At 47.6% G+C, this 20137-nt stretch overlaps 1 protein-coding gene across 1 annotated transcript in view; it reads left to right on the forward strand.

Moving 5' to 3' along the window:
* The first annotated feature begins 307 nt into the window (after positions 1-307).
* Positions 308-20137, forward strand: part of SIM1 (SIM bHLH transcription factor 1) — a 44967-nt gene continuing 25137 nt past the window's right edge. Inside the window, exons 1-8 of the mRNA XM_058021011.1 lie at positions 308-482; positions 10526-10608; positions 11616-11705; positions 11821-11929; positions 12028-12113; positions 13268-13467; positions 13587-13693; positions 14591-14738. Coding sequence (XP_057876994.1) covers positions 308-482; positions 10526-10608; positions 11616-11705; positions 11821-11929; positions 12028-12113; positions 13268-13467; positions 13587-13693; positions 14591-14738 — 998 coding nt within the window. The remainder of the gene's footprint in view (positions 483-10525; positions 10609-11615; positions 11706-11820; positions 11930-12027; positions 12114-13267; positions 13468-13586; positions 13694-14590; positions 14739-20137) is intronic.

Here is a 20137-nt window from a genome sequence, read left to right on the forward strand (position 1 = left end):
TTTTTAATGCAGTCGCTTGGAGTGCTGAACTGCATTGGATAAATGCCTTCCCCATCTAATTGACTCTGCTTTTCAGAGTATATTTACTTTTTTTTCTTTTTTTTTTCTTTTTATTATTTTTTTAAGAATATATTTACTCTTCAATGCTTGTTTGCATTTACACAACAGAACGGTTTTTCTGAGTAATGGCCGCACTCAGAATCACAGCCTGATGCTCCGGAGAGATGAATTGCCGATGAGTTTCCCGTCCACCTTTGGATGAATCTCTGGAGTTTAAATTGTAGCAAGGAAGCGGGAAAAAAACAGGATGAAAGAGAAGTCCAAAAATGCTGCCCGGACTAGACGGGAGAAAGAAAACAGTGAATTTTATGAACTCGCTAAATTACTACCCCTGCCCTCCGCTATCACCTCTCAGCTGGACAAAGCATCCATAATCAGACTCACTACCAGCTATTTAAAAATGAGAGTGGTTTTTCCGGAAGGTAGGTGAGAATGCCTATTCGTCTCTATTTTCGTTCTGATCCAGATGTCATTTATCACTTTTACGGTGAAAAAAAAAAAAAAAAAAAAAAAAAAAAAAAAAAAAAAAAAGAAAAGAAAAAGAAAAAAAAAGAAAATTAAAAAAAAAAAAAGGAAAAGGTGAATCCTTTGGAGTGTGCTTAGAGACAGGGTGCCCTCCGCTGTCACTTTCCTCTGTTGTAAATACTTTTCCTTTAGCTCCTATGACAGGTTTGGTTGGAGACTTATGTTGCTTTTGTCAACACCTGAAGGCACTGAGCTCTGCTGCGTGTTCTGCTACAGCAAACCCGGGTTTCCTTTTCCCCCAGACTTCCAGTCAAATGTTCATCCCCCACCAAGCTCACGCAAGGCCTAAGAGGGCATGATTCACCCCTATTTATAGTAATTCTGTGAGGGCGAGTTAGTATATGGGTAAATATTTACATAAGTCTATGCAAAGTCCTAAAGCCTCGGTTCGGCTCTCGAGGAAAGGTGCAGTGTACAGGTACAGGACACGCGTGCAGGCGTGCTCACACCCAGGCTAAATGAATAAGTCGAGCACAGTGAGTCACATCATGTGTGTGAGTGCGTTGTGTCTCGTTCTGAGGATCACCGGGGCACTGTGAGGGCTTTAATCGACCTCGGAAAATTTTAGCAGGAGTTTTGCACCCAGACGTATTCAATCCCGCTGACCACCCAGTGCTACAAAACCAGCGGCCCAGCCTAGACACGACTCTCCTCGACAGGCAACAGTAAACTTCACGTTGACTTCCACGGCAGCAACAGCCCGCCTGTCTAGCAAAAGAAAACTTCAGCGTCCTGAAGTGTCTCTTGCTTTTAAATAGTATCAGGATCTAAAGCGATTGTCTTTGGTCTTCTAGATCGGCTGCCAAGAAAAACAAACAGAACAAAGTTAAGAGAGTCAGAATAAAGTTCTTCCATGTTCTCGCTCTATTGATTTTATAAGACATAGAGGGAAAAAAAACTAAAAAAAAAAAAAATCACGAATCTTTTATTTAGATTAACTTGATGAAGTTATGATCTGATTGAAAGAAAAGGTATCAAGAGGTTTTTGGGGTTTTTTTTCCCTGACCTAATATAAAATTCGCTGCATGATTTGTTGAAAAGTGAGTGTACATAGAAAACAACGTAATATGTCCCCATGAGTTTTCTGTAGCTGTATCTCGACTCGGTTGGCCTATATTTTTTTTACAAATTATGAGCATGTATATGGCCTAGTTTTGTTTTGCTCTAGTTTTGTCTGATTTGGTGATTTGAGAGGTTTATAATTTTTTCCCCAGTTAAATATGTGGACTACTGGTACTAATTCTACTTTTTAAAATAAATACGCAATGTGGCAGTCATTTGGATGGGGGAGGTAATCTCACACCCCCTTCCCCGCCCCAGGTTACAGATGAACCTTTATACCTAAAGTCCACTGCAGTAATTTTCAATCCAGTGCATTTTACAGTGATTTCTTGAAATAACTTTCCATATCATCGAGTCACTTATAACCAAAGAAAGGGTTAAATGAAACCTTTAAAAATAATAATTAAAGTCTTCATCAATCCACTTTCTTCTTCTATTTGCTCTGCCACCTTGAAGATCATTATGCGGGACAATCCCCTGTTTCAAAGGAGACGGAGTTGTCCTTTATGCTGTCAGCGCATACTTTATAAAAATAAAGCTATCGCAAACCCTGATGCCCATGATGTTCCTAAAAGGATTATTAGCAATGATTTGTCAACTCCTGCGGTCTCAGTAGGCTACCTTTCTGCGTGATTTCGAGCAGGTCTCGTCAATTACTGGTGCCTATGTAGCGGGTTGTTTGATCAGAAGAAGCATATGGTGTTGCTTGTAGGCTGTGAGTAATCACGGGAAGAGAAGAATAGCTGATCCCCGTCCCTCGGTGGCAGCGCAGGATGCCTGAATGCCCTGGGGAACCGTGCGGCGAAGCGCGCCGGGGCCGGGGCCGCTGCCGGCCGCAGCAGATGCTAATTTGAGCGCGGAGGCAGCGGGGGCGGCTGAGCGGGGCTCGGGGGGCAGCGGAGCCTTCGCAGCCTCATTAAAGGCAAACTGCGCATTAGAAAGAAAGGCAGGGAGCAGGCTCGGAAGGGCTCGCCCCTCCGAGGCGCTGCCGCGGGAGGCCCGGGGCCGAGAGGGCTGCGGACCCACGGGGGACGGCCGCGCCCGCATCCTCAGGGCCGCGCATCCCTGCGAGCTGGGCACAAAGGACCGAGAGCGGGAGCCGCAATGTGGCGCGGAGCAGGGAGGCTTCCCCGCTGTCCCACGCCGGCTCCCTCTCCCTCCCACGTACTTCCGAGGAGGCGGGGAGCGGAGAGCGGGGCCCGGCTCGGCCCCGGCCCTGCGGGTTTCCCTGCGCTCGCCCGCGCCGCTATTAAATACGAGCGAGGCGCCCACGAGCGGCCCCGGCGCTGCGCCTGTGCCCGGCCGGTCCGGAGCCGAGCCCGGGTGATTTTCCCCGGGACCCCGGGGGACGCAGTGGGCTCCGGGAACGCGGCGGAGCAGCTTGGGCTCCCGCTGCGGGTGTGCTTGTGCTTGTCCGGCTGGTATGAGTGTAGGGAGGCAAGGAAGCGAGGGGCTATTCTGGTTTTCCAGTGCCTCCACCAAGAGGAAAAAAAAAAAAAAAAAACAAAAAAACAAAAAAAAAACAACAAAACCATCACTTCTCTGGGAAAGGAGAACAGGTAGTAGCAGCCAGGGAAATGACGCACGGAAAGGGCAATTCTTTCTGAACGAGGAGGCAGGGCAGGGATGTTGGATGGATGTGCTGGGGCTCCTTTCGCTTGTATTTCCCTGGGGAGGAAAGCGATACATGCATAGGGACAGACCCGATGAGTTGGCCGAAACACTGGAGATGGGTGGTAGGAGGTACATTTAAAGAGATCTTGGAGGAGTCAGGGTAGAGAAACGTTGTCTCCGTAAGAGCGAGCTGCACTTGCAGAGTAACTCATATGCCCTCTCCCCGGTACAAGAGCGAATTTCCATCTGCCCATAGAGTGCTTACATAGAGTTGGTTGTAAATAATCACGTACAGAAAGATATACACTCCTCGTCGCCGCGCACACGCGGGGCAGGGGACAGGGCGGAGAGAATCGGTGTGCGCTTGTCTGCATATTTTTGTGTCTGAAAGGTCCCTATAGAGAAAGAAGGTGGGTAGATTTTGGGTTCATTTTGGAAACAAGAGTTTTCTGGGAGTGAAACGCCAGGAGAGTCACGCACTAAATAAGCACGTGGGGTTTCCTTCTTACCCCCAGACATCTAAACATAAGGCAGTGGCACTGGACAAACTTGACAAACCGAACAGAAATTTTGCTACGGGCTTTCTCTTGTAATGGTTGTGCAATTCTCACAAGTTATTGAAACGCTAGGGTTGTTCTTTCTGCCTCTAATTTCACTTCATTAGGTCTTCAGCAGATTAAACCTGCCAAGGACACAAGCGCAAGACGTAGGTTTCTTGCATCGTTTCATTATTAAAACACTTCTTTTCAGGAGGAGAAAGAGTGTAAGACCTATACTGCTTTTCGGTGATCAGACAGCTTTGGAAAGAGTGAATATCTGCTAATTTTCTGAGGACATTAAGGAAGAGATTTAAGGGTTGTTTTTTTGTTTTTTTAAAAGCAGAATTAATTAATTAACTCTTGATTCAACGTTCATTATAAATAAATACAAATATTTTAATTTAAATCGCTAATGTAAGTAACGTGGACGCAAAAAATAGGTAGAAAAATCTCCAGGATGTCAAAGGACTAAAAGACTTTTCCACCAAAAACGATGCGATCACTGTTACTATAGCGGGGTAATTCTTCACTGACCTTCGGCAGTATCCAGAAAGGAAGGGAGAAAAAAAAATAGTAAAACCCAAACAAAAAAAAAAAACAGGTGGCACAATAAATAATTTTTGTTTGGGTTTTGTTTGTATTTTTTAGTTGGGAATATTTTAAAGGTCCTATTCTCCATTCGCGCCCAGAGATGCAAAAGGAGGGTTTGCAGTCTATCCTAGTGGGAAGGGATCGTTTTGGCGCAGAGAGGCGTTTGCTTTTCGAGACAAAAGCAGAGACGCCGTTTACATAAACTTTCGCCGAATCAGGATGGTTAACATTTCAATATTGAAACCCTTAACCTTGTTTTATTTTAAAGGGGGAAGAGATCAACAGGAAAAAAAAAATCCGTTTCCCACGTGGATAGGTGATTTAATGCTGTTTTTCTTGCTGCAAAGGGAAATGATTGAGCATTAGGTTTCAATGTTTATTTTCTTACAGAAGTTTTTCTCATTTAAGCAGCAGTTTACTCTCCACGCTGAATCTCTGTTTAATTCCAGTTTTGATGTGAACTTAAAATGTGAAGAGCAGAACTAAACTACTAGCAGGATCGTTGAAAAAAAACCCAGAGATTTATGTTTTAGAAGGAATACTTAATGAGAAGAGCGGGGGAAAAAAAATCATATTTCCTTTGGAAACATACAACCGTTTTCACGTTGGAGAATATTTTTCAGCTTGCATATAAACCGCGTGTGCGTTGGCGCAAATCCTTCCTTCCCCTATTTCTTCGAAATAAGGGCTACTTGAATTTGAGTCTTCTGGAGAAATGAATAAGTAGTTGGTGCTGGAAAATGCCCTGATTTTTTCCCCTCTCTCCAATTTGGACATGGTTCCGTTTGTTTGCATTTCAAAGCGCAATTCCGCTACCTCGTGTTTGCCAAAATCCTGTTTTTTCATTCTATAGTGAAACAGCCTCAGCATTATTTCCACTACCATTTTCTTGACAGGGATGCTTGTTTAGTCAACAGGGCTTTTCCTTCCTGTTATTATTATTTTTATAAAGAAATAGGGATGCTAATTTATCTCTACTTCAAATGAATACGTGTGATTTACCAAGATAATAAATCTTTACAAAACCTTGCTAATGGCATCCGCAGGCAGTGGAAATGAGCAGCTTTTTCTTTCTTTCTTTCTTTCTTTTTTTTTTTTTTAAGCATAACTTATTCTATTCCATCTGAACCCTCCGACGGCGACCCAGTCCTTCACAGAAGCCTCATTTGGCCGAGATTTTGAGTTATCATTAACCACTGCCTGTTAAATTAACTGGGAAATCAGCTCTGTCTGGCGTTAGGCGATGGCAGCACGGAGCGCTGGCGGCAGACGATTTAATTAAATGGTTAATCGAATCAAGCTAATTCCTCGATACAACATCCAGTTGCCTTTTGGCTTGCCGGTGACTAGGACGTGCAGGTTCTGCTCCCGCGACTCCCGGAGCTGTTTGTCATTTCCCCTGGACAGAGAGAGAGAATGACCGCGTGGGCGATGGGGACTGAGCTGTCCTGTCTCCCTCTTCCCAAACAACTCCCGTGCCCCGCTTGTCCCTTGGTATTAAGGAGGCAGCAGTGCCGAGGGGCGGCGGGAGGCAGGAAAGGAGCTGCTTGAGGAGCCGCTCACAAGGTGACATTCTCGTCCTCCCTGTAGAGAGGCTTTGCTGAGCAGGTTGAACGAAGCCGCTGCCCGTGCCCGGGCAGAGCTTCGTCGCCGTCCTGCCCAGCACGGAAGGGGCGAGCCCCGGGGCAGAGGTGACCGGGGGTCCCGCACCCCGCGCCCTTTGTGGGGTCAGCATCCGCGGCGCCGGCGGGCGAGGGTTGAGCTGCTGCTCGTCCTTTTTTAATAACCATACAGCGGCTCTTGAAAGGGCAAAGAAAACGCAGCGAAACCAAAGCGTGCGGAGACGTCCCCGGGCCGCGGCCCCCGGGAGGCGGCGGAGAGACCCGGGAAAGCGGCGGCGGGGGCCGCTGTCCAGAGAGGGAGTTTTGAGCAACTCCTGGAAGAGAAACCCGCGATGGCCCTGCTGGGACCCGACTTAGGGAAGACTCCCTGCGGCTGCCCCGTCGGGCGGGCTCCCAGCGTTGTCCCACAGCAGCGGGCTGCCGCCAGGAGAGCCCCCCAAGCCTCTCCCTCTGCCCATCCACAGCAGCAGGAAAGAACTCCCTGCCTCCGGGGCTTCGTCTCCGAGCCAGCTTCCCTGGGCCTCGTCCGGCCGTGAGGGGCCGTGCGCCAGACAGGGCAAACCCCGGAGGGGTACCCAAGGGCTCGGAGGGAGTCAGCCTCAGGGTCTGGCCCCCAAAGAAGCGGCTCTGGAGCTCAGGGTGGGCTCTCCACTTGGTGTCTTTAAACGGGGGCGTCAAGTCGCCTGCTACAGTGAATCCGGATTGCGCTGAGGTTTCATGACTGCGAGCCCACTGGGGAAATCGCCGTAACTGCTTTTAAAAGCCGGCAAATCAGCGCAAAGTAGATAAGGGCTTGCATCTTCTGGCCACCCCACCCCCACCGCCACCCCCGCCCCCCTTTGCTATTGCCAGACAAAGGACTGGGTCGAGATGGGCTCTGCGCTGCAGATGCTCACAGAGGGACAAGTAACCCGGAGATCAACCGGGGCCAAGGAGCTGCCCTGGCTTCTCGGAGTCTCATTTCCCTGCGCCTGCCTTCCTCCGTCTTTGCCTAGATCAAATTAGAAACGATTCAGAAATCTCTTCCCCCTTCTGTGGGACAGAGGATCTTCTTGAAACAGTATCGCCACTGGATAGGGACGGTGCCCACCCAGCCCCTGGTTCCATTGGCTGTCGACATCAAGGCTTGCATCAATCAAAAGATGAGGGGAAGGCAGGACAGGAGCGGGGCAGTGCGGCGCGGCAGGTCTGGCTGCGCGCCCGGCCTGGGGCACAGGCTGGCGGTGCGGAGCGGCTCTCAGCGCCGGCGGTGGGCGCGGCTGGGTGGGAGAAGGCATTTCACAGGGACCCGCCTTTGTAGGAGCCCATGAAACCGATGGACATGCTTTTTGATGTGGAAAGCACAGTGGCTTTCCACTGGAGAGTGCTGAGAGAAACGATGAATCAGCACGCTCGCTCCGCGCAGGTTCCGCGCACTATAGGTGAAGGCTGTTGGGTAACGATGAGTGATAGTCTGCATAAAATACTTTTCTTTTCTCTTCTTAAAAAAAAAAAAAAAATATTTTTTGCTTATTTTCTTTTTTGCCTTTCCCTTCCCCCCTCACAACAGCAGACAATATCTCGTGGCACAAATAGTTTCTCTTCTCAGGAAAAAAAGTTCATCGAGTGAAAGAGATTGTTAAATAGGAGGAAGAGGTTTTTAGGCAGGAGCATATAATCCATATTTTGGCAACAGTATCAAATTCATATATCAAATAAAAGCTCGATCCATTTTTTAAAAAAATATTTTCTGCTTGAATAACACAGCTGGGTGATGCCTTGAGCTTATGTTAGACGGTTGCTCATCATTCATTCGCCAAGAACTGACCTAAACGGTGCCTGTGGGATTAGGTCAATTTTAGTGGATCTACTTCGCCTCATTTGGTTACTAATTGGTTTCTTGTTTTATAAATCGAAATCTCATTTTCAGGAAATTACAAAACCCATGCAACCAGTCCATGGAGGTAATCCGTGAGTCGGGGGTATTTAAATGGAAATGGTTCTACAATGCATCAAGTATTAAGCAAGAGTAAAACTTCCCCTCTATTTCCAAATGAAATGTGATCTCGCTAGCTCCTTAGATCCATAATAGATACATCCCTTCTAAGGCTACTTATGTAAATATGATAAACCAAACCGCCGTGGGGGAGGGGCCGCAGGGAAGAAAGCAAATTTTATCTGCTAAGGTTAATGTGGCATAACTTGGAAATCTTCCAAAATAGATTATGTTTTGCTTTGTCTTCGGCCACTTTAGCTGGGAAAATCCTTTGCCTAAAAACGATTTAGTTATCCTTCTTCTCACAAAGCTGCTTGTTTCTATTCCAAAGCTATTATGCTGTTGGCTCTCCAAATTACAAGAGAATCTTTAGATCTTGTTTCCAAGCATAATCCTGGAGCAAAAGGGAGAGCTGATTTCCTTGTTTTGTTTTAAATAGACAATCAAAGGATTTGCAGAATTTTCTGCGGTAGGTCAAGTGCAAGAAATCACAGTTTGCCCCCTCGATAAAAGGAAATTGGATGTTAAAGGGAATAGACGGAGGTGGATGGGAGGGAAAATTAGTGGAGGGGGCTTTCTCTTATAATCTTTGAAAACAGTATTTAAGGGGCATCAGGAGAGGCCGTCGATTTGGGAGAGGCTGGTATTGGCAACGTTTAGAAAGAGTCTTCGACTTGAAAGTACTGAAAACATCTGGGCAGCACAAAGGATCGTCTCATGTGACAGGATTTGAAAAAGCCGGTTCAGGTAGACAAGTGAAAACGTTTAATTATAAACCATGAGCCGACAGAGCCCAGCAGCGCGGGGTTTCCACCTGAAACATACAGAGGAGCTCAGTGCGCCGTGAAGAACCGCCTTCCCGAGGGAGGTTAACCTACAATGCCCGTGAGCTGTTCATTAACCCGCTGGGATCGGGTTCTTTTCCCTTTTAGGAGAAGAATAATTAGAACCGTAAACTTAGATTAATAAGCAACTTAAATCATGGGCAGGCAGTGCAGATTTAGTCTTGAATAAAGAAACCTGTCACTCAGATTTCCCTCCGGGTGGGGGACGTGGCAAGGAGCCAGCTCAGCGCTCACGGGCCATCCCGGCTCCCCAGCAAAGAAACCTTCGAGGAGTTCGGGAAAAACAAATATACCGTGGGGTTTTCTCTCTTTTCCTGGAAGCTGTGTAAAATTTGCCAGCTCCTTCCTGAATACAGGGGGCGGAGGTGATCCTCCATCCTGGCGGCTGGCTCCCCCTTAGTTGTCGTGGAGGAATTAATGGGAAGGAGCCTGTTTCTGACTGGCGACCTGCTACATGCTGATGCTGCAGGATGAGGGACGGGCCAGGGAGAATCTCCTGCCTCTGTAGGGCTGTGAAGTTAAGGTAGAAGGAGAAAAGTGTAGGGGTGGTGAAGTTGTTGTGAAGAGGCAGAGGAGGAAGGGGGAGAAGGAAGCGGAAGGCGGGGACGAGCGGGGCGCACGGCTCGGGCGGTGGGGAGGGCGCGCAGGGGCCGCGCTGGGATGCCCTGTTCAAAGAGCGCGGGGAAATCGTTAGCTCGGCTCGGACCGGCAAACACCCAGATGAGGCCGCTCAATAGCGAGGGATGCCCGCGACTGCCTGCTGCCAGCACCTCGTCTGTTTGCCTCGAAATAACTGGAAAACGAGGTCTTGCCTTTCCCGAACCCGCACTGCGGGAGTGAGCACATCCCGCCGGCTCGGGTCCCCTTGCTACCGGCACCCCAGCCATCGATCGGGATTTGTAGGTTTCCCCTCCGTTTTGGTCTATCTTACTGCTAGTGCGTGTCGGAGTGAGACTTATTTCATGGCACAAGCCTCAAAGGTTTTAAGTGACCCGTTTAAATTATTTCAGCAACAACACCGTGAAAAGACATCGTCCATGAATAGCTTTACTCCGGTGAAGTAACTTCCACGTGGCTTTTATTACTGCTCACTTTGCATAGGAGAAAACAAGATGCGTGTAAAACATAAGGCAAATCCGGAAAGATTAATTTCTGGAATAGGCTCTATGGAGGCACATCACCCCTCCCTGCAGCGGGAGCCATCCCACCCACCGGAGCAGCAGGAAGAGATATGGAAGGGATAGAGGTGAATCCTGGAGGCAGACTTGGTGGGGCAGGAGGGAGGGCGGTCCGTGCCGTTGGACAGTGACGAGAAACCGCGAGGTTAGGATGCTTCCCCTGAAGTTCAAGGGGGACAGTTCCCAGTAGCCGAAAGCAGCACTGAAAAGCACTTGGATCTGGCATGCTGTTATACTTAGGTCTTAAAAGTCAACTTCACCGTTAACTCAAAATAACTCTTCAGGTATTCTTCTCTCTGAGGAATTAGATATTGAAAAAAAGAAAAAGCACAAATGAGGCTTTTATCTGCAACGAAGTCACATCTAGTTTTCCAAAGATTGTATGTATGTATGTTTCAGAGTGTACACAAGGAAAAAATGTTCCCCCCCCTCCTCACCCCATCAGGCCCACACGAGTCAATTTTTCATCTCCTGACCTTACTTTCCTTTTTTATTTGTCTTTTTTAAATAATAGGACTTGGAGAAGCCTGGGGCCACTCCAGTCGAACCAGCCCACTGGATAATGTTGGACGGGAATTGGGATCCCACCTTTTGCAGGTACTGGTCTGGAAACGACAGGCATATGGTATTAATGATTAAAGAAATAATTCCCTCTTCTGAGCTTTCAATTGCCACCTTGACTAATTTTTAACCGTTCAAGTGTTTAACAGAAAGGTAGGCAGGAGGGGAACCACTTCATAAATGCAAACCACTTTGATTCAGTGTCGTGTGTTTTATTGGTGGCTTGGTCCCTCTGGGTCCCTTGCCTCAGAATCATCTAACACTGCGTCCACAGAGAGAGATCTGCAGTGTGTCCCAGGGTGCCAGAGACACAGGAGCACGATTGTTCCCCAATTTATTAACAAGGTGACACACATCATCAATGTTGTGAAGCCCAGAGGGGTGTGGCAAGGAGAGGCTCAAGCGACAGGTTAGGGACGGCTGTCCGGGACAGAAGGGCTCAGCGGGCACCGACACTAGCAGAGACACAAATCAGGGAGGACAGATCTGAAAACTCACAGCGCTCTGAAATACTAAAGAATATTAGTGATGACCATCACCAGGTATTTCTGGTGGAACCGTGTGGCCTTTGGAGAGCCTATTCTGCTCTTGCTACACCCAGAAGTCCCGTCTGTGTCTGCTGAAATGTACCTGACTAATTGTCTTATTTACACTGTGGAGAGTTTTAAATTCTCTTTGATCGCCTAAATTCTCCTTATAAAATTGGCAAGTACTAAACCTCCGTGACATTTGAAATAGGATAGAGGTATTTGGGATTTCTGGGACCCCCATATTTATCACCAGATAGCCAGGACCTCTTCTTAGATACTTTCAAGGCACTTTCAAGTTGTTACTTTTGAGCTCGGCCCCTCTGAGAAGTGGGTTGTATCTCAGGGGTCCAGGAGCTTTAGAGGGATTCTTGTCTAAGATTTGCCCATTTCCTTCCAACTTTTTGAATAATCAGAGCCTGAACATCGATGCCTGTTTGCTAAAATAAATCAGAGGTTCAGGTATATAATGGGTCTATCTATTAATTTAATTATATTCCCTACCCTTTTCTGCAGACTTTGGACGGTTTCATATTTGTTGTGGCTCCGGATGGCAAGATCATGTACATCTCGGAGACTGCCTCGGTGCACCTGGGCTTGTCGCAGGTACGCTGGGGGGCCTGCTGGCCCCTGTGCTGCCGGAACCACCCCCGCGACTGACAGGAGAGGGTGCGCGGTGCCGGCCAGGAGCCCCCCTACTCCTCCTCCTCCTCTCTCACAGGTAGAGCTGACCGGCAACAGCATTTACGAGTACATCCACCCCGCCGACCATGACGAGATGACGGCGGTGCTGACGGCACACCAGCCTTACCACTCGCACTTCGTGCAGGGTAAAGCACACAGCCCCCGCCCCCGCGGCCGCGTAGGGAACCGCGCAGAGCCCGCGGAGCCCCTGGCTCACCCCACCTCTGCCTTTCCCCCTTCCCAGAGTACGAGATCGAGAGATCCTTTTTCCTGAGGATGAAGTGCGTCCTGGCCAAGAGGAACGCGGGCCTCACCTGCGGTGGCTACAAGGTGCGTTCCCGCCGCCAGATTCCCCCTTCCCCCCGCACCAGCCTGCCCGCGTCCCTGTGCCGGGAAGGCTGCGAAAATGGGGAGAGAAGAGGGGTGAGACCTCTTCTCGCGGGGGTTTTCCCAGCCCAGGGCTCTTTCATGTGGTCCATTTCTCTCAGAGTTTCAGGCTGAAGAGTACAAACCACAAAACCAAAGCCAAGCCATCGATCTCCCCTTGGTGTTTGTTTGTGGGCTTTTTTTATCTTTTTTTTTTAAAATTATTATTTTACTGTTTGAACTGAACCTCGCACAACCTCTGATGTTCACAGCGACAGCTTTCAGGTGATAAAAACGGAGCCCTGGTTAATTTATTTCTTAATCAGGTAATCCGTCAGCTGCAGAGGCAGCTCCCCCAGTCAAGGGTTTTGACCAGGTGCTTCACAGGATTCTGCTCGGGGCTCCTCAGTAAGGACAGCCCTGCGCTGTCTCTCAACTCCTCGCTGCTTTGTCAGCCGCACGCCGCCGAGGAGGGGGTTGCACCCATAACCCAAGGAGATGTCGTGTCACGATATACCATAGACCAAGAACACCTGCTGAACCCCGAGAAGAACCATCTTAGTAATAGAGAAGTAAGAGTAGAAGTGGGCAGCAGTTGTCTGCAAGGATACGTTTAGGAGATATACTTAAATCAAAGGTACATTTTGGCGGTGGATTGTGCCTGCTCCATCCATATAACAGAGGCATCTTACACATGTGACAGATGCACACATGTAAGCCCTTTCTCACGCGCATACACTCTTCATTACAAAGTCGTAACTGGATTGGCAGTTCCGCGTCTCTCCTTTTCAGAAGAATAATAAAAGCGCAGTTAGGAGGTGGGCCAAAAACCACTTAAGCCAGTGGGAAAAAAAAAATCTTGTTGACTCTAATGGGCCTTAGATCGACGCTGAACTCTACTATGGGAAAAAAACCCCCTCAATCCCGACAGAACCGCAGAAAACTCCCAGACGGTGCCGCTTTGCCAGGGCGGAGACGCAGGTCAGCGGCTCCCGCGGGTCCCGCACCCGCACCTCACCGGGATGGGGGGAATTGTCCGGGCCCTCTTCGTGGGGAGGGACTCAGCACGCCCTTCCCCGCTACTGAATAGCCGCCAAGCTTTCCTGTGTCTCCGGCAGGTGATTCACTGCAGCGGGTACCTGAAGATCCGCCAGTACAGCCTGGACATGTCCCCCTTCGACGGCTGCTACCAAAACGTTGGCTTGGTCGCTGTGGGCCACTCGCTGCCGCCCAGCGCCGTGACGGAGATCAAGCTCCACAGCAATATGTTCATGTTTCGGGCCAGCCTAGACATGAAGCTCATATTCTTAGATTCCAGGTAGAGCTGGGCTTATTTCCAAATCTATTCCCCTAGCCCGCCCCTTCTTCCCCAGGTCTCCTCTCCTCTCCTCTCCTCTCCTCTCACCCACTTATATTTGCTGCTTATGTCTCTTGCAGGGTAGCTGAGCTAACAGGTTACGAGCCCCAGGATCTGATAGAGAAGACCCTTTACCACCATGTCCATGGCTGTGACACCTTTCACCTGCGTTGTGCGCATCACTTGTGTAAGGAGATGGTCTTCTTGTTTAAAACCCCGCCCCCATCCCGTCCCTTTTCAGAAGGACTTTGGGGTTTCTGGGATTTACCTCTAGGTCGGCTCGTGAAAATCCAGCTCTCTGGAGGGCAGAATAAGCAAAATATTCTTCAGGTTTTAGTGAAACAAGGTTAGATAGAGACTGAACTCTGGACGCAGGTGGCAAACGGACGGGATTGGGAATGAAAGGATATTTTCCATCCTTTTTTTTTTTGGTTGTAAGACCGCCCTGCACAAATCTCAGGCGCTATTGTCTCTTCAAATTCAGGTTAGGAAAACTCTTTTTTTCCTGCTCTAAAAAGCCATACCAGTGAAATATCAATACTTTTATTTCACTTCCACCAAGTCTCACAAACCTTATCTGTATATCTAATTTCGACTGCAGTAGTGAGCCTGATCCGGCGAGATGTACTTTATTCTATTTTGATATCACAATGACATTAATACACGGATAGATGAATAGAAAGGATACCAACTTCCGGTAAGTTTCCTTACAGAGAAGGTAACGAGAAGAGATAAAACCCAAAGACAGATTTATAGAACAAAATCTCCATGATGATACTTCAGGATGGGGGTGTGCGGGGTTCGGTTGCCGTAGACGACCACACACACACACACTCCCCCCGGCCCTACCAATCTCCCCTATTAGCCTGTGATAACGATCTCAGGTACTGAGATAAGCCCTGCCTGGGGGCTCCACCACCCTTGTCCGTATGTACCGCTGAGAGGTTCCTAACCCCTCTGGCTAAGAGGTTCCTAACCCCGCTGGTCGCCCACAGGGCTCCGGGGGGAGTGTGCGCCTCCTCCCGGGGCCGATCAAACCGCAGGCGGGAGCCACGCTGAGGCTCTCCTCGCTTTGTCCCCGCAGTGCTGGTGAAGGGCCAAGTGACCACCAAGTACTACCGCTTCCTGGCCAAGCACGGCGGCTGGGTGTGGGTGCAGAGCTACGCCACCATCGTGCACAACAGCCGCTCCTCCCGCCCGCACTGCATCGTCAGCGTTAACTACGTGCTCACGTAAGTCAGCCCGGGGCCGCTCCTGCGGCGGGGACCGGCCGGGACCGAGCACCGGGCGGGCACCTGCGGGCGCGCCCCGCTCTGCTCGGCCGGGGCCGCTCCTCCCTCCCTGCCTTCCTCCTTCCCTCCTTCCCTCCCTCCTTCCCTGCCGCCGCCTCCTCTCCCCCTCCCCTCGCCGCCGCACTGACCAGGGCAGGCTCTCCAGGTCTGCTAGGAAACACATTGAGCGCTTTCATCCAGATGAAGGGTTTCCCGTCTGCCTGTTTCTTTCTCTTTCGAGAGAGGAAAAGATTTAGAGGTTTGTCACCCACATATTTTGCTGCCCCCCCCCCTTTTTTTTTTTTTTTTTTTTTTTTTTTTTTTAGTTAAATGCACCCAGCATTAAATAAAATTTAATGCTGCGTAAAAGAAAAGGCTTCCACGTACGGAGTTATTTATACTCAACAAACAGGACATCTGTTTTTCTTTTCAAAAATCTGGGGTTTGAAGTTCTTAATTTCATCCAGAGTCTCTATCAAAGCTCGGAGATTTCTTTTTTGTTCTTGGAGAGCGATCCTTACAGTGAACCACAAAGAAAGTTGGTGACCAGAAGGGTCAGTTGAACTTAAAAATATATTAAAATTAAATAGGAAAAAAAAATCAGAGTAAGGGCTGAGATACCATATATCTCAATACATCTCCCCGCATTTTGGAATGGCTGGGTTGTGCCCTAGCTGTCCTGCTTGTACTGAAATACAGAGGCCCAGTGAAGGAAGGGAAGCTCGGCTGGACTGTTTTTAAGTGTTTTCATGGTAGTTATTACTGTCCCCTCTGGACATGGCAGTAGCTGTTGCCAGCAGCACTGATGCTTCATTAGGATCGTAGGACCAGTGGGGCCTGTGGTCCTTCATTGATCCTTGGGACTGAATATTCCTCAATTCTGCCTTTTTTTTTTCCTCTCCCTGGAGGCAAATGTAGATATTGGAAGCATCTGAGAGGCACAACTCTCCCCTTTCCTAAAAGAAATGATGGCAGCATCATGACCTTGCCATCATGGCTTTGGTGCGTGCGCAGGTGGCAAGCAGTTTGGTAGCCCAGTTTAAGGAGTGCTTCCCAAAATGAAGTGGCTTGACCATGGCTCTGGTCATGTGTGGAGGGGCTGCTGGTGGAGTGGGAAGGTGCTGCAGATCACAGCACCTGTACTTTCTAGGGCATAATCCCTTTGCTATGTAAGGTGATAACGGGCGTCGTGTTCTAAGATGGGACATTGCGCCTGCATGAAAATACATACATTTTGGTCAGCAACCTGCTATAGTCAGTAAACTGCAATTCCCCTTTAAAGAAAATTTATTTTACTCTATTTAATATGGAGTGTCATTTCCTCAGTAAGGATGAGTATCAGCAGAGATGTTATCACTTCAGTTCTAACTATTCTGCACATCTTTATGTCCATTTCCCCTATACCAGTCCCTCTCTGTATTTTTTGTTGTTTATGCTTCCCAGTTAAGTCCAAGCACCTGCCTGTCCCGACAGCCCCTGAGCGTCCAGACAGGCCCCGAATGTCCCAACAGCCCCTGAGTGCCCCGACAGCCCCTGAGCGTCCTGACAGCCCCTGAGCATCTTGACAGCCCCCGAGTACCCCGACAGCCCTCGAAAGTCATGACAGGCCCTCAGCCCCCGAGTGTCCTGACAGGCCCCGACTGTCCTGACAGCCCCTGAGCGTCCTGACAGCCCCTGAGCGTCCGGACATCTCCCAAGCATCCTGACAGCCCCCGAGTACCCTGACAGCCCTCGAATGTCATGACAGGCCCTCAGCCCCCGAGTGTCCTGACAGCCCCTGAGCATTCGCGGCTCCGCGTCCTGGCAGGAATCCCCGGCTGCGCTCGGAGTGCCCCATCACTCTCCTCCCCGCCTCCCAAAACGGCCCCGCAGGGAGGACGATTTCCCCCTCAGGAGCTCTACCCTAACAGGGTGACCCCTTCTCTGCTGCTGATTTATAGGAGGAGGCAGAGTCTTTACGCTTTGGTGCATGTATATGGATTTTCAGAACCTGCTTGCAGCCAAATTGACGTGTGGGAGGGCTATAGCTGTGCTTTCAAGATTTCCCTTAGAGAATGAAATTACACCACAGGGCAACTTCCTTATGCCTTGGTGTAAATCTCCAAGTCTGTCCTTGCACTCTTGGCTGAATTGCGTTGAATGTGAAGGACGGCAGGAGGGCAGAGAGGGAGCCAGGCTGGCTAAAGTAGGGATGCTGAAAGTTGTGAGGTCCAGCACTGGCTGCAGCAACTGCTGTGTGCTGCTGACAGCTGCAATGTAGACACTGGCACTGCATAAAAATCTAGTTTTGATGTGCTCAAGGTCTCATTGAGCCTGGCTGGCTCTTCACTAGGGCTCTGCAGAAGAGATTGCATTCTGCTTACTTCTGCAGCAGGACTGCCACTGCTGAAATTGCTGCCCTGCCTCCAAGAGATGGGTGTAGCTTCCACTGAATAATTAGATTATTATCATCATCATCATCATCATCCTTATTCTTCTTGGGCTAGCCAGCCATTCAGAAAATATATGTGAAGACCAGGCCCTTCCATTTGCCAGGTGACTGTGAGCACAGAAAGGTCTGGTTTTGAAAAACTGAGATGAAGTCAGCCTCTGAAACAAATAACTTGAGGAGGAGGGAACTGTTAGGGGTAGGCTGATGATGGCAGAGTTGGCCAGGGGGATGCTGAACTCCCACCTAGAGCAGGCTTAATTGTCTTAATGAGCTATTCAGAGTCAGAAGTATCACTCAAATGAGGAAGGCAGGTGGGGAAGATATAGAGGAAAATGTGAGGTTACAGGGACTTGTGGTTTTCCTCTGGTATGAGGTAGGCTCTACTGCAGGAGGGCTGGATGGGGGTCCTGTAGCACTCAAAATCTCCAAGTCTTCAATATATTTTATGCCAGTATGAATCTCATAGAAACTGCTGTTCTTTAAGGATGACATTGGATTTTTCCAGCAAATCAAGAGGGTCTGAGATGAGCAGTCTGTGTGTGCCCTCCTGTGCTTTTCCCACCTGGCAGAAGGTGTGTGGCCGAGCCCCTGGTGCAGGTCCTGGCAGAGGGACAGGAGTGGGTGTACCCACTGCAGCCAGGTTGTCTTATAAGCCCAGGAGACAAAAACATGCTTCCAAAAGAGAAATACAAACCTTTCCATACCGACTCTTTCATGTTTAAGATAAGGAGAAAGCAAAAGAGGTGCAAATTAGTGCTTTTGAGTTTTGAAATAATCGATTCGCAATCCCACACATTTGAGGTTGCAGGGTAGAACTTGAAAGGTGAGATGGCTGCTGTTGAAAAATCATTTGAATATAGGAAATTTTGGTCTTTTTAGAGGGCAAATCACAGAAGGAGGCATAAGTTTTGGAAGATGCAGTGCAAGTTTTTGGCCTGCTAAGTCTCTGGACCTTTCCCACAGTAATTCTTCACTTAGGTAAAACCCCAGGTTTGTTTTTTTTGTTTTGTTTTTTTTTTTGTTTTTTTTTTTTTGTTTTGCTTGGCCATGGGATAAGGAGCTTTTTCTCACTATTGAGAGGAACCTGTGTTCTCTGTTTTGGAAAAGAGCAGATACTGAGTGCTATATACCCAGCTCCCCTGGGTAAGAGTGATGATGAAAAAGAAAAAAGATGAGAAAGATTTTATGGAAAGAAGGCCCACGCATATCCCAGTTAAGAAAATTAAAAAGAGGTGATTGTAATCTTCCATAAATCTCAAGTTTTGAGAACATGAATGCAAGATTTGAGAACTAATGCTTGCAGTAAGTATATATGCTGAAATAAATAATCATGGTGGCAATGGAAGGTGATTTTTTGTCTAATAGAAGTGTACAAAAAGTTAATATAAATGACCTTTAAGGACTCTTCCTTAAAGCACATATATTTGATCATCATTATATTCTGTTTTGGATATGTGAGTACAGACATGGAATATTTGTTTCTTCTCTTATTTGTTCTGTACACACAGCCACCATATCATTGATTATTAGCTGTGCATGTTTATCACATAAATGGACTCAAGTATGAGTCAATGAATAGAGATGGAAAGTGCTGAAGTTAAGTTTATATTTAGATTGCAAACAACCTTCCTTTAAACAAATGGCTAATGCAAAGTCCAAATCCTTTGACTTTCTGAGCATGAGCAAATATTATAATAATTTGTCCCCAGAGAAAGCTAGAGAAGCTTTCCTACATACATTTTGTTGTCCTTTAGCATTTAAAAGAATAGCAATGGTGGTGTCATATACAGATAACATGGATTAGGTACATAATTGTGACTAATCTCTGTTCTAATGATACATCATGTATTTGATATAGTTCCAGTTGACCTCTTCATGTTACATTGTGTAACTGGCTGATTAGAAACACAAATTGAATGCAATTTATTTGAACAATTATTTCACAAATAACTGTCTTATTAACAAACGTTTTACCAAACAATGTGATAAATACAATTTAGAATAAATTAACCATTAATTGGTGTCTGCACACTTAATATTTAAGTTGTTATTAATACTATTCATAGCTTTGTGTACTACCAGATTTGAAATGATGGTGTAAGAAAGGTGCTCTCATTTTGTGTGATGGCTCAGACTTCAAAAATGTCCTGGCATATGTCCTTCCTGGCATATTAAGTGGGCTTTAGGGAATTTTGTGTTTCATGTGAAAAAGCTTTCCCTGTATTTGTGGACAGTTACAGTTATATATTTTCATAATTTTTCATAGAAATCCTCTTTTTGTCATGTCTCTGGTATATCAGGTCTCACCTCTGTCTCTTCCTAGTCAATGGGAGAATCCAGAAACTGCATTTCCACACCCACAGTGTGGGCCTCCCCTTCTTGAACGTTTCTCTCAAACTGACCCATTTGGAACTGCCACAGAGTTGTTTCCTCAGTCATAGGGAGACACTTGTTTTCTTGTACCTCTCAAGTGGGTGATGGAGTAGGTAAGACAGGGAATACCCTGGGAAAGTTACCCTTCCTCATATTATTAGTTTTATCAGTTGCATGAGTAAGCTTAGTCATGCTTAAATGCTAGAGGTATGGCTTAGTGATTTCACCTGGATAATACTCGGGGTTCTTTCTTAAATAGTTGTAAAAAGTAGCAACAAATTTGACCTGCTGCTTTTCCTTTGTATTTGTCTGTATTAATGGGAACTTTTGTGCACAGAGCTGGGTCCTATTTTTTCTGTTTAATCTGCAATGTGCTTTTCCTAAGACTGGAAAGCCTACCATCATTGCCATGATTTGAATAGCAATGTAAAAACACAGAAATATTGTTTTAATAAATCAAAATGTTTGGGGAGCATATGTCTCAAAGGAAAAAAAAAAATAAAAGGACTCCTCTTGAACTACTCAGAGCAGTATTCTGTTTGTTCACCATTAGTTT

This window comes from Melospiza georgiana, chromosome 3, assembly GCF_028018845.1.
Source record: "Melospiza georgiana isolate bMelGeo1 chromosome 3, bMelGeo1.pri, whole genome shotgun sequence".
NCBI lineage: Eukaryota > Metazoa > Chordata > Aves > Passeriformes > Passerellidae > Melospiza > Melospiza georgiana.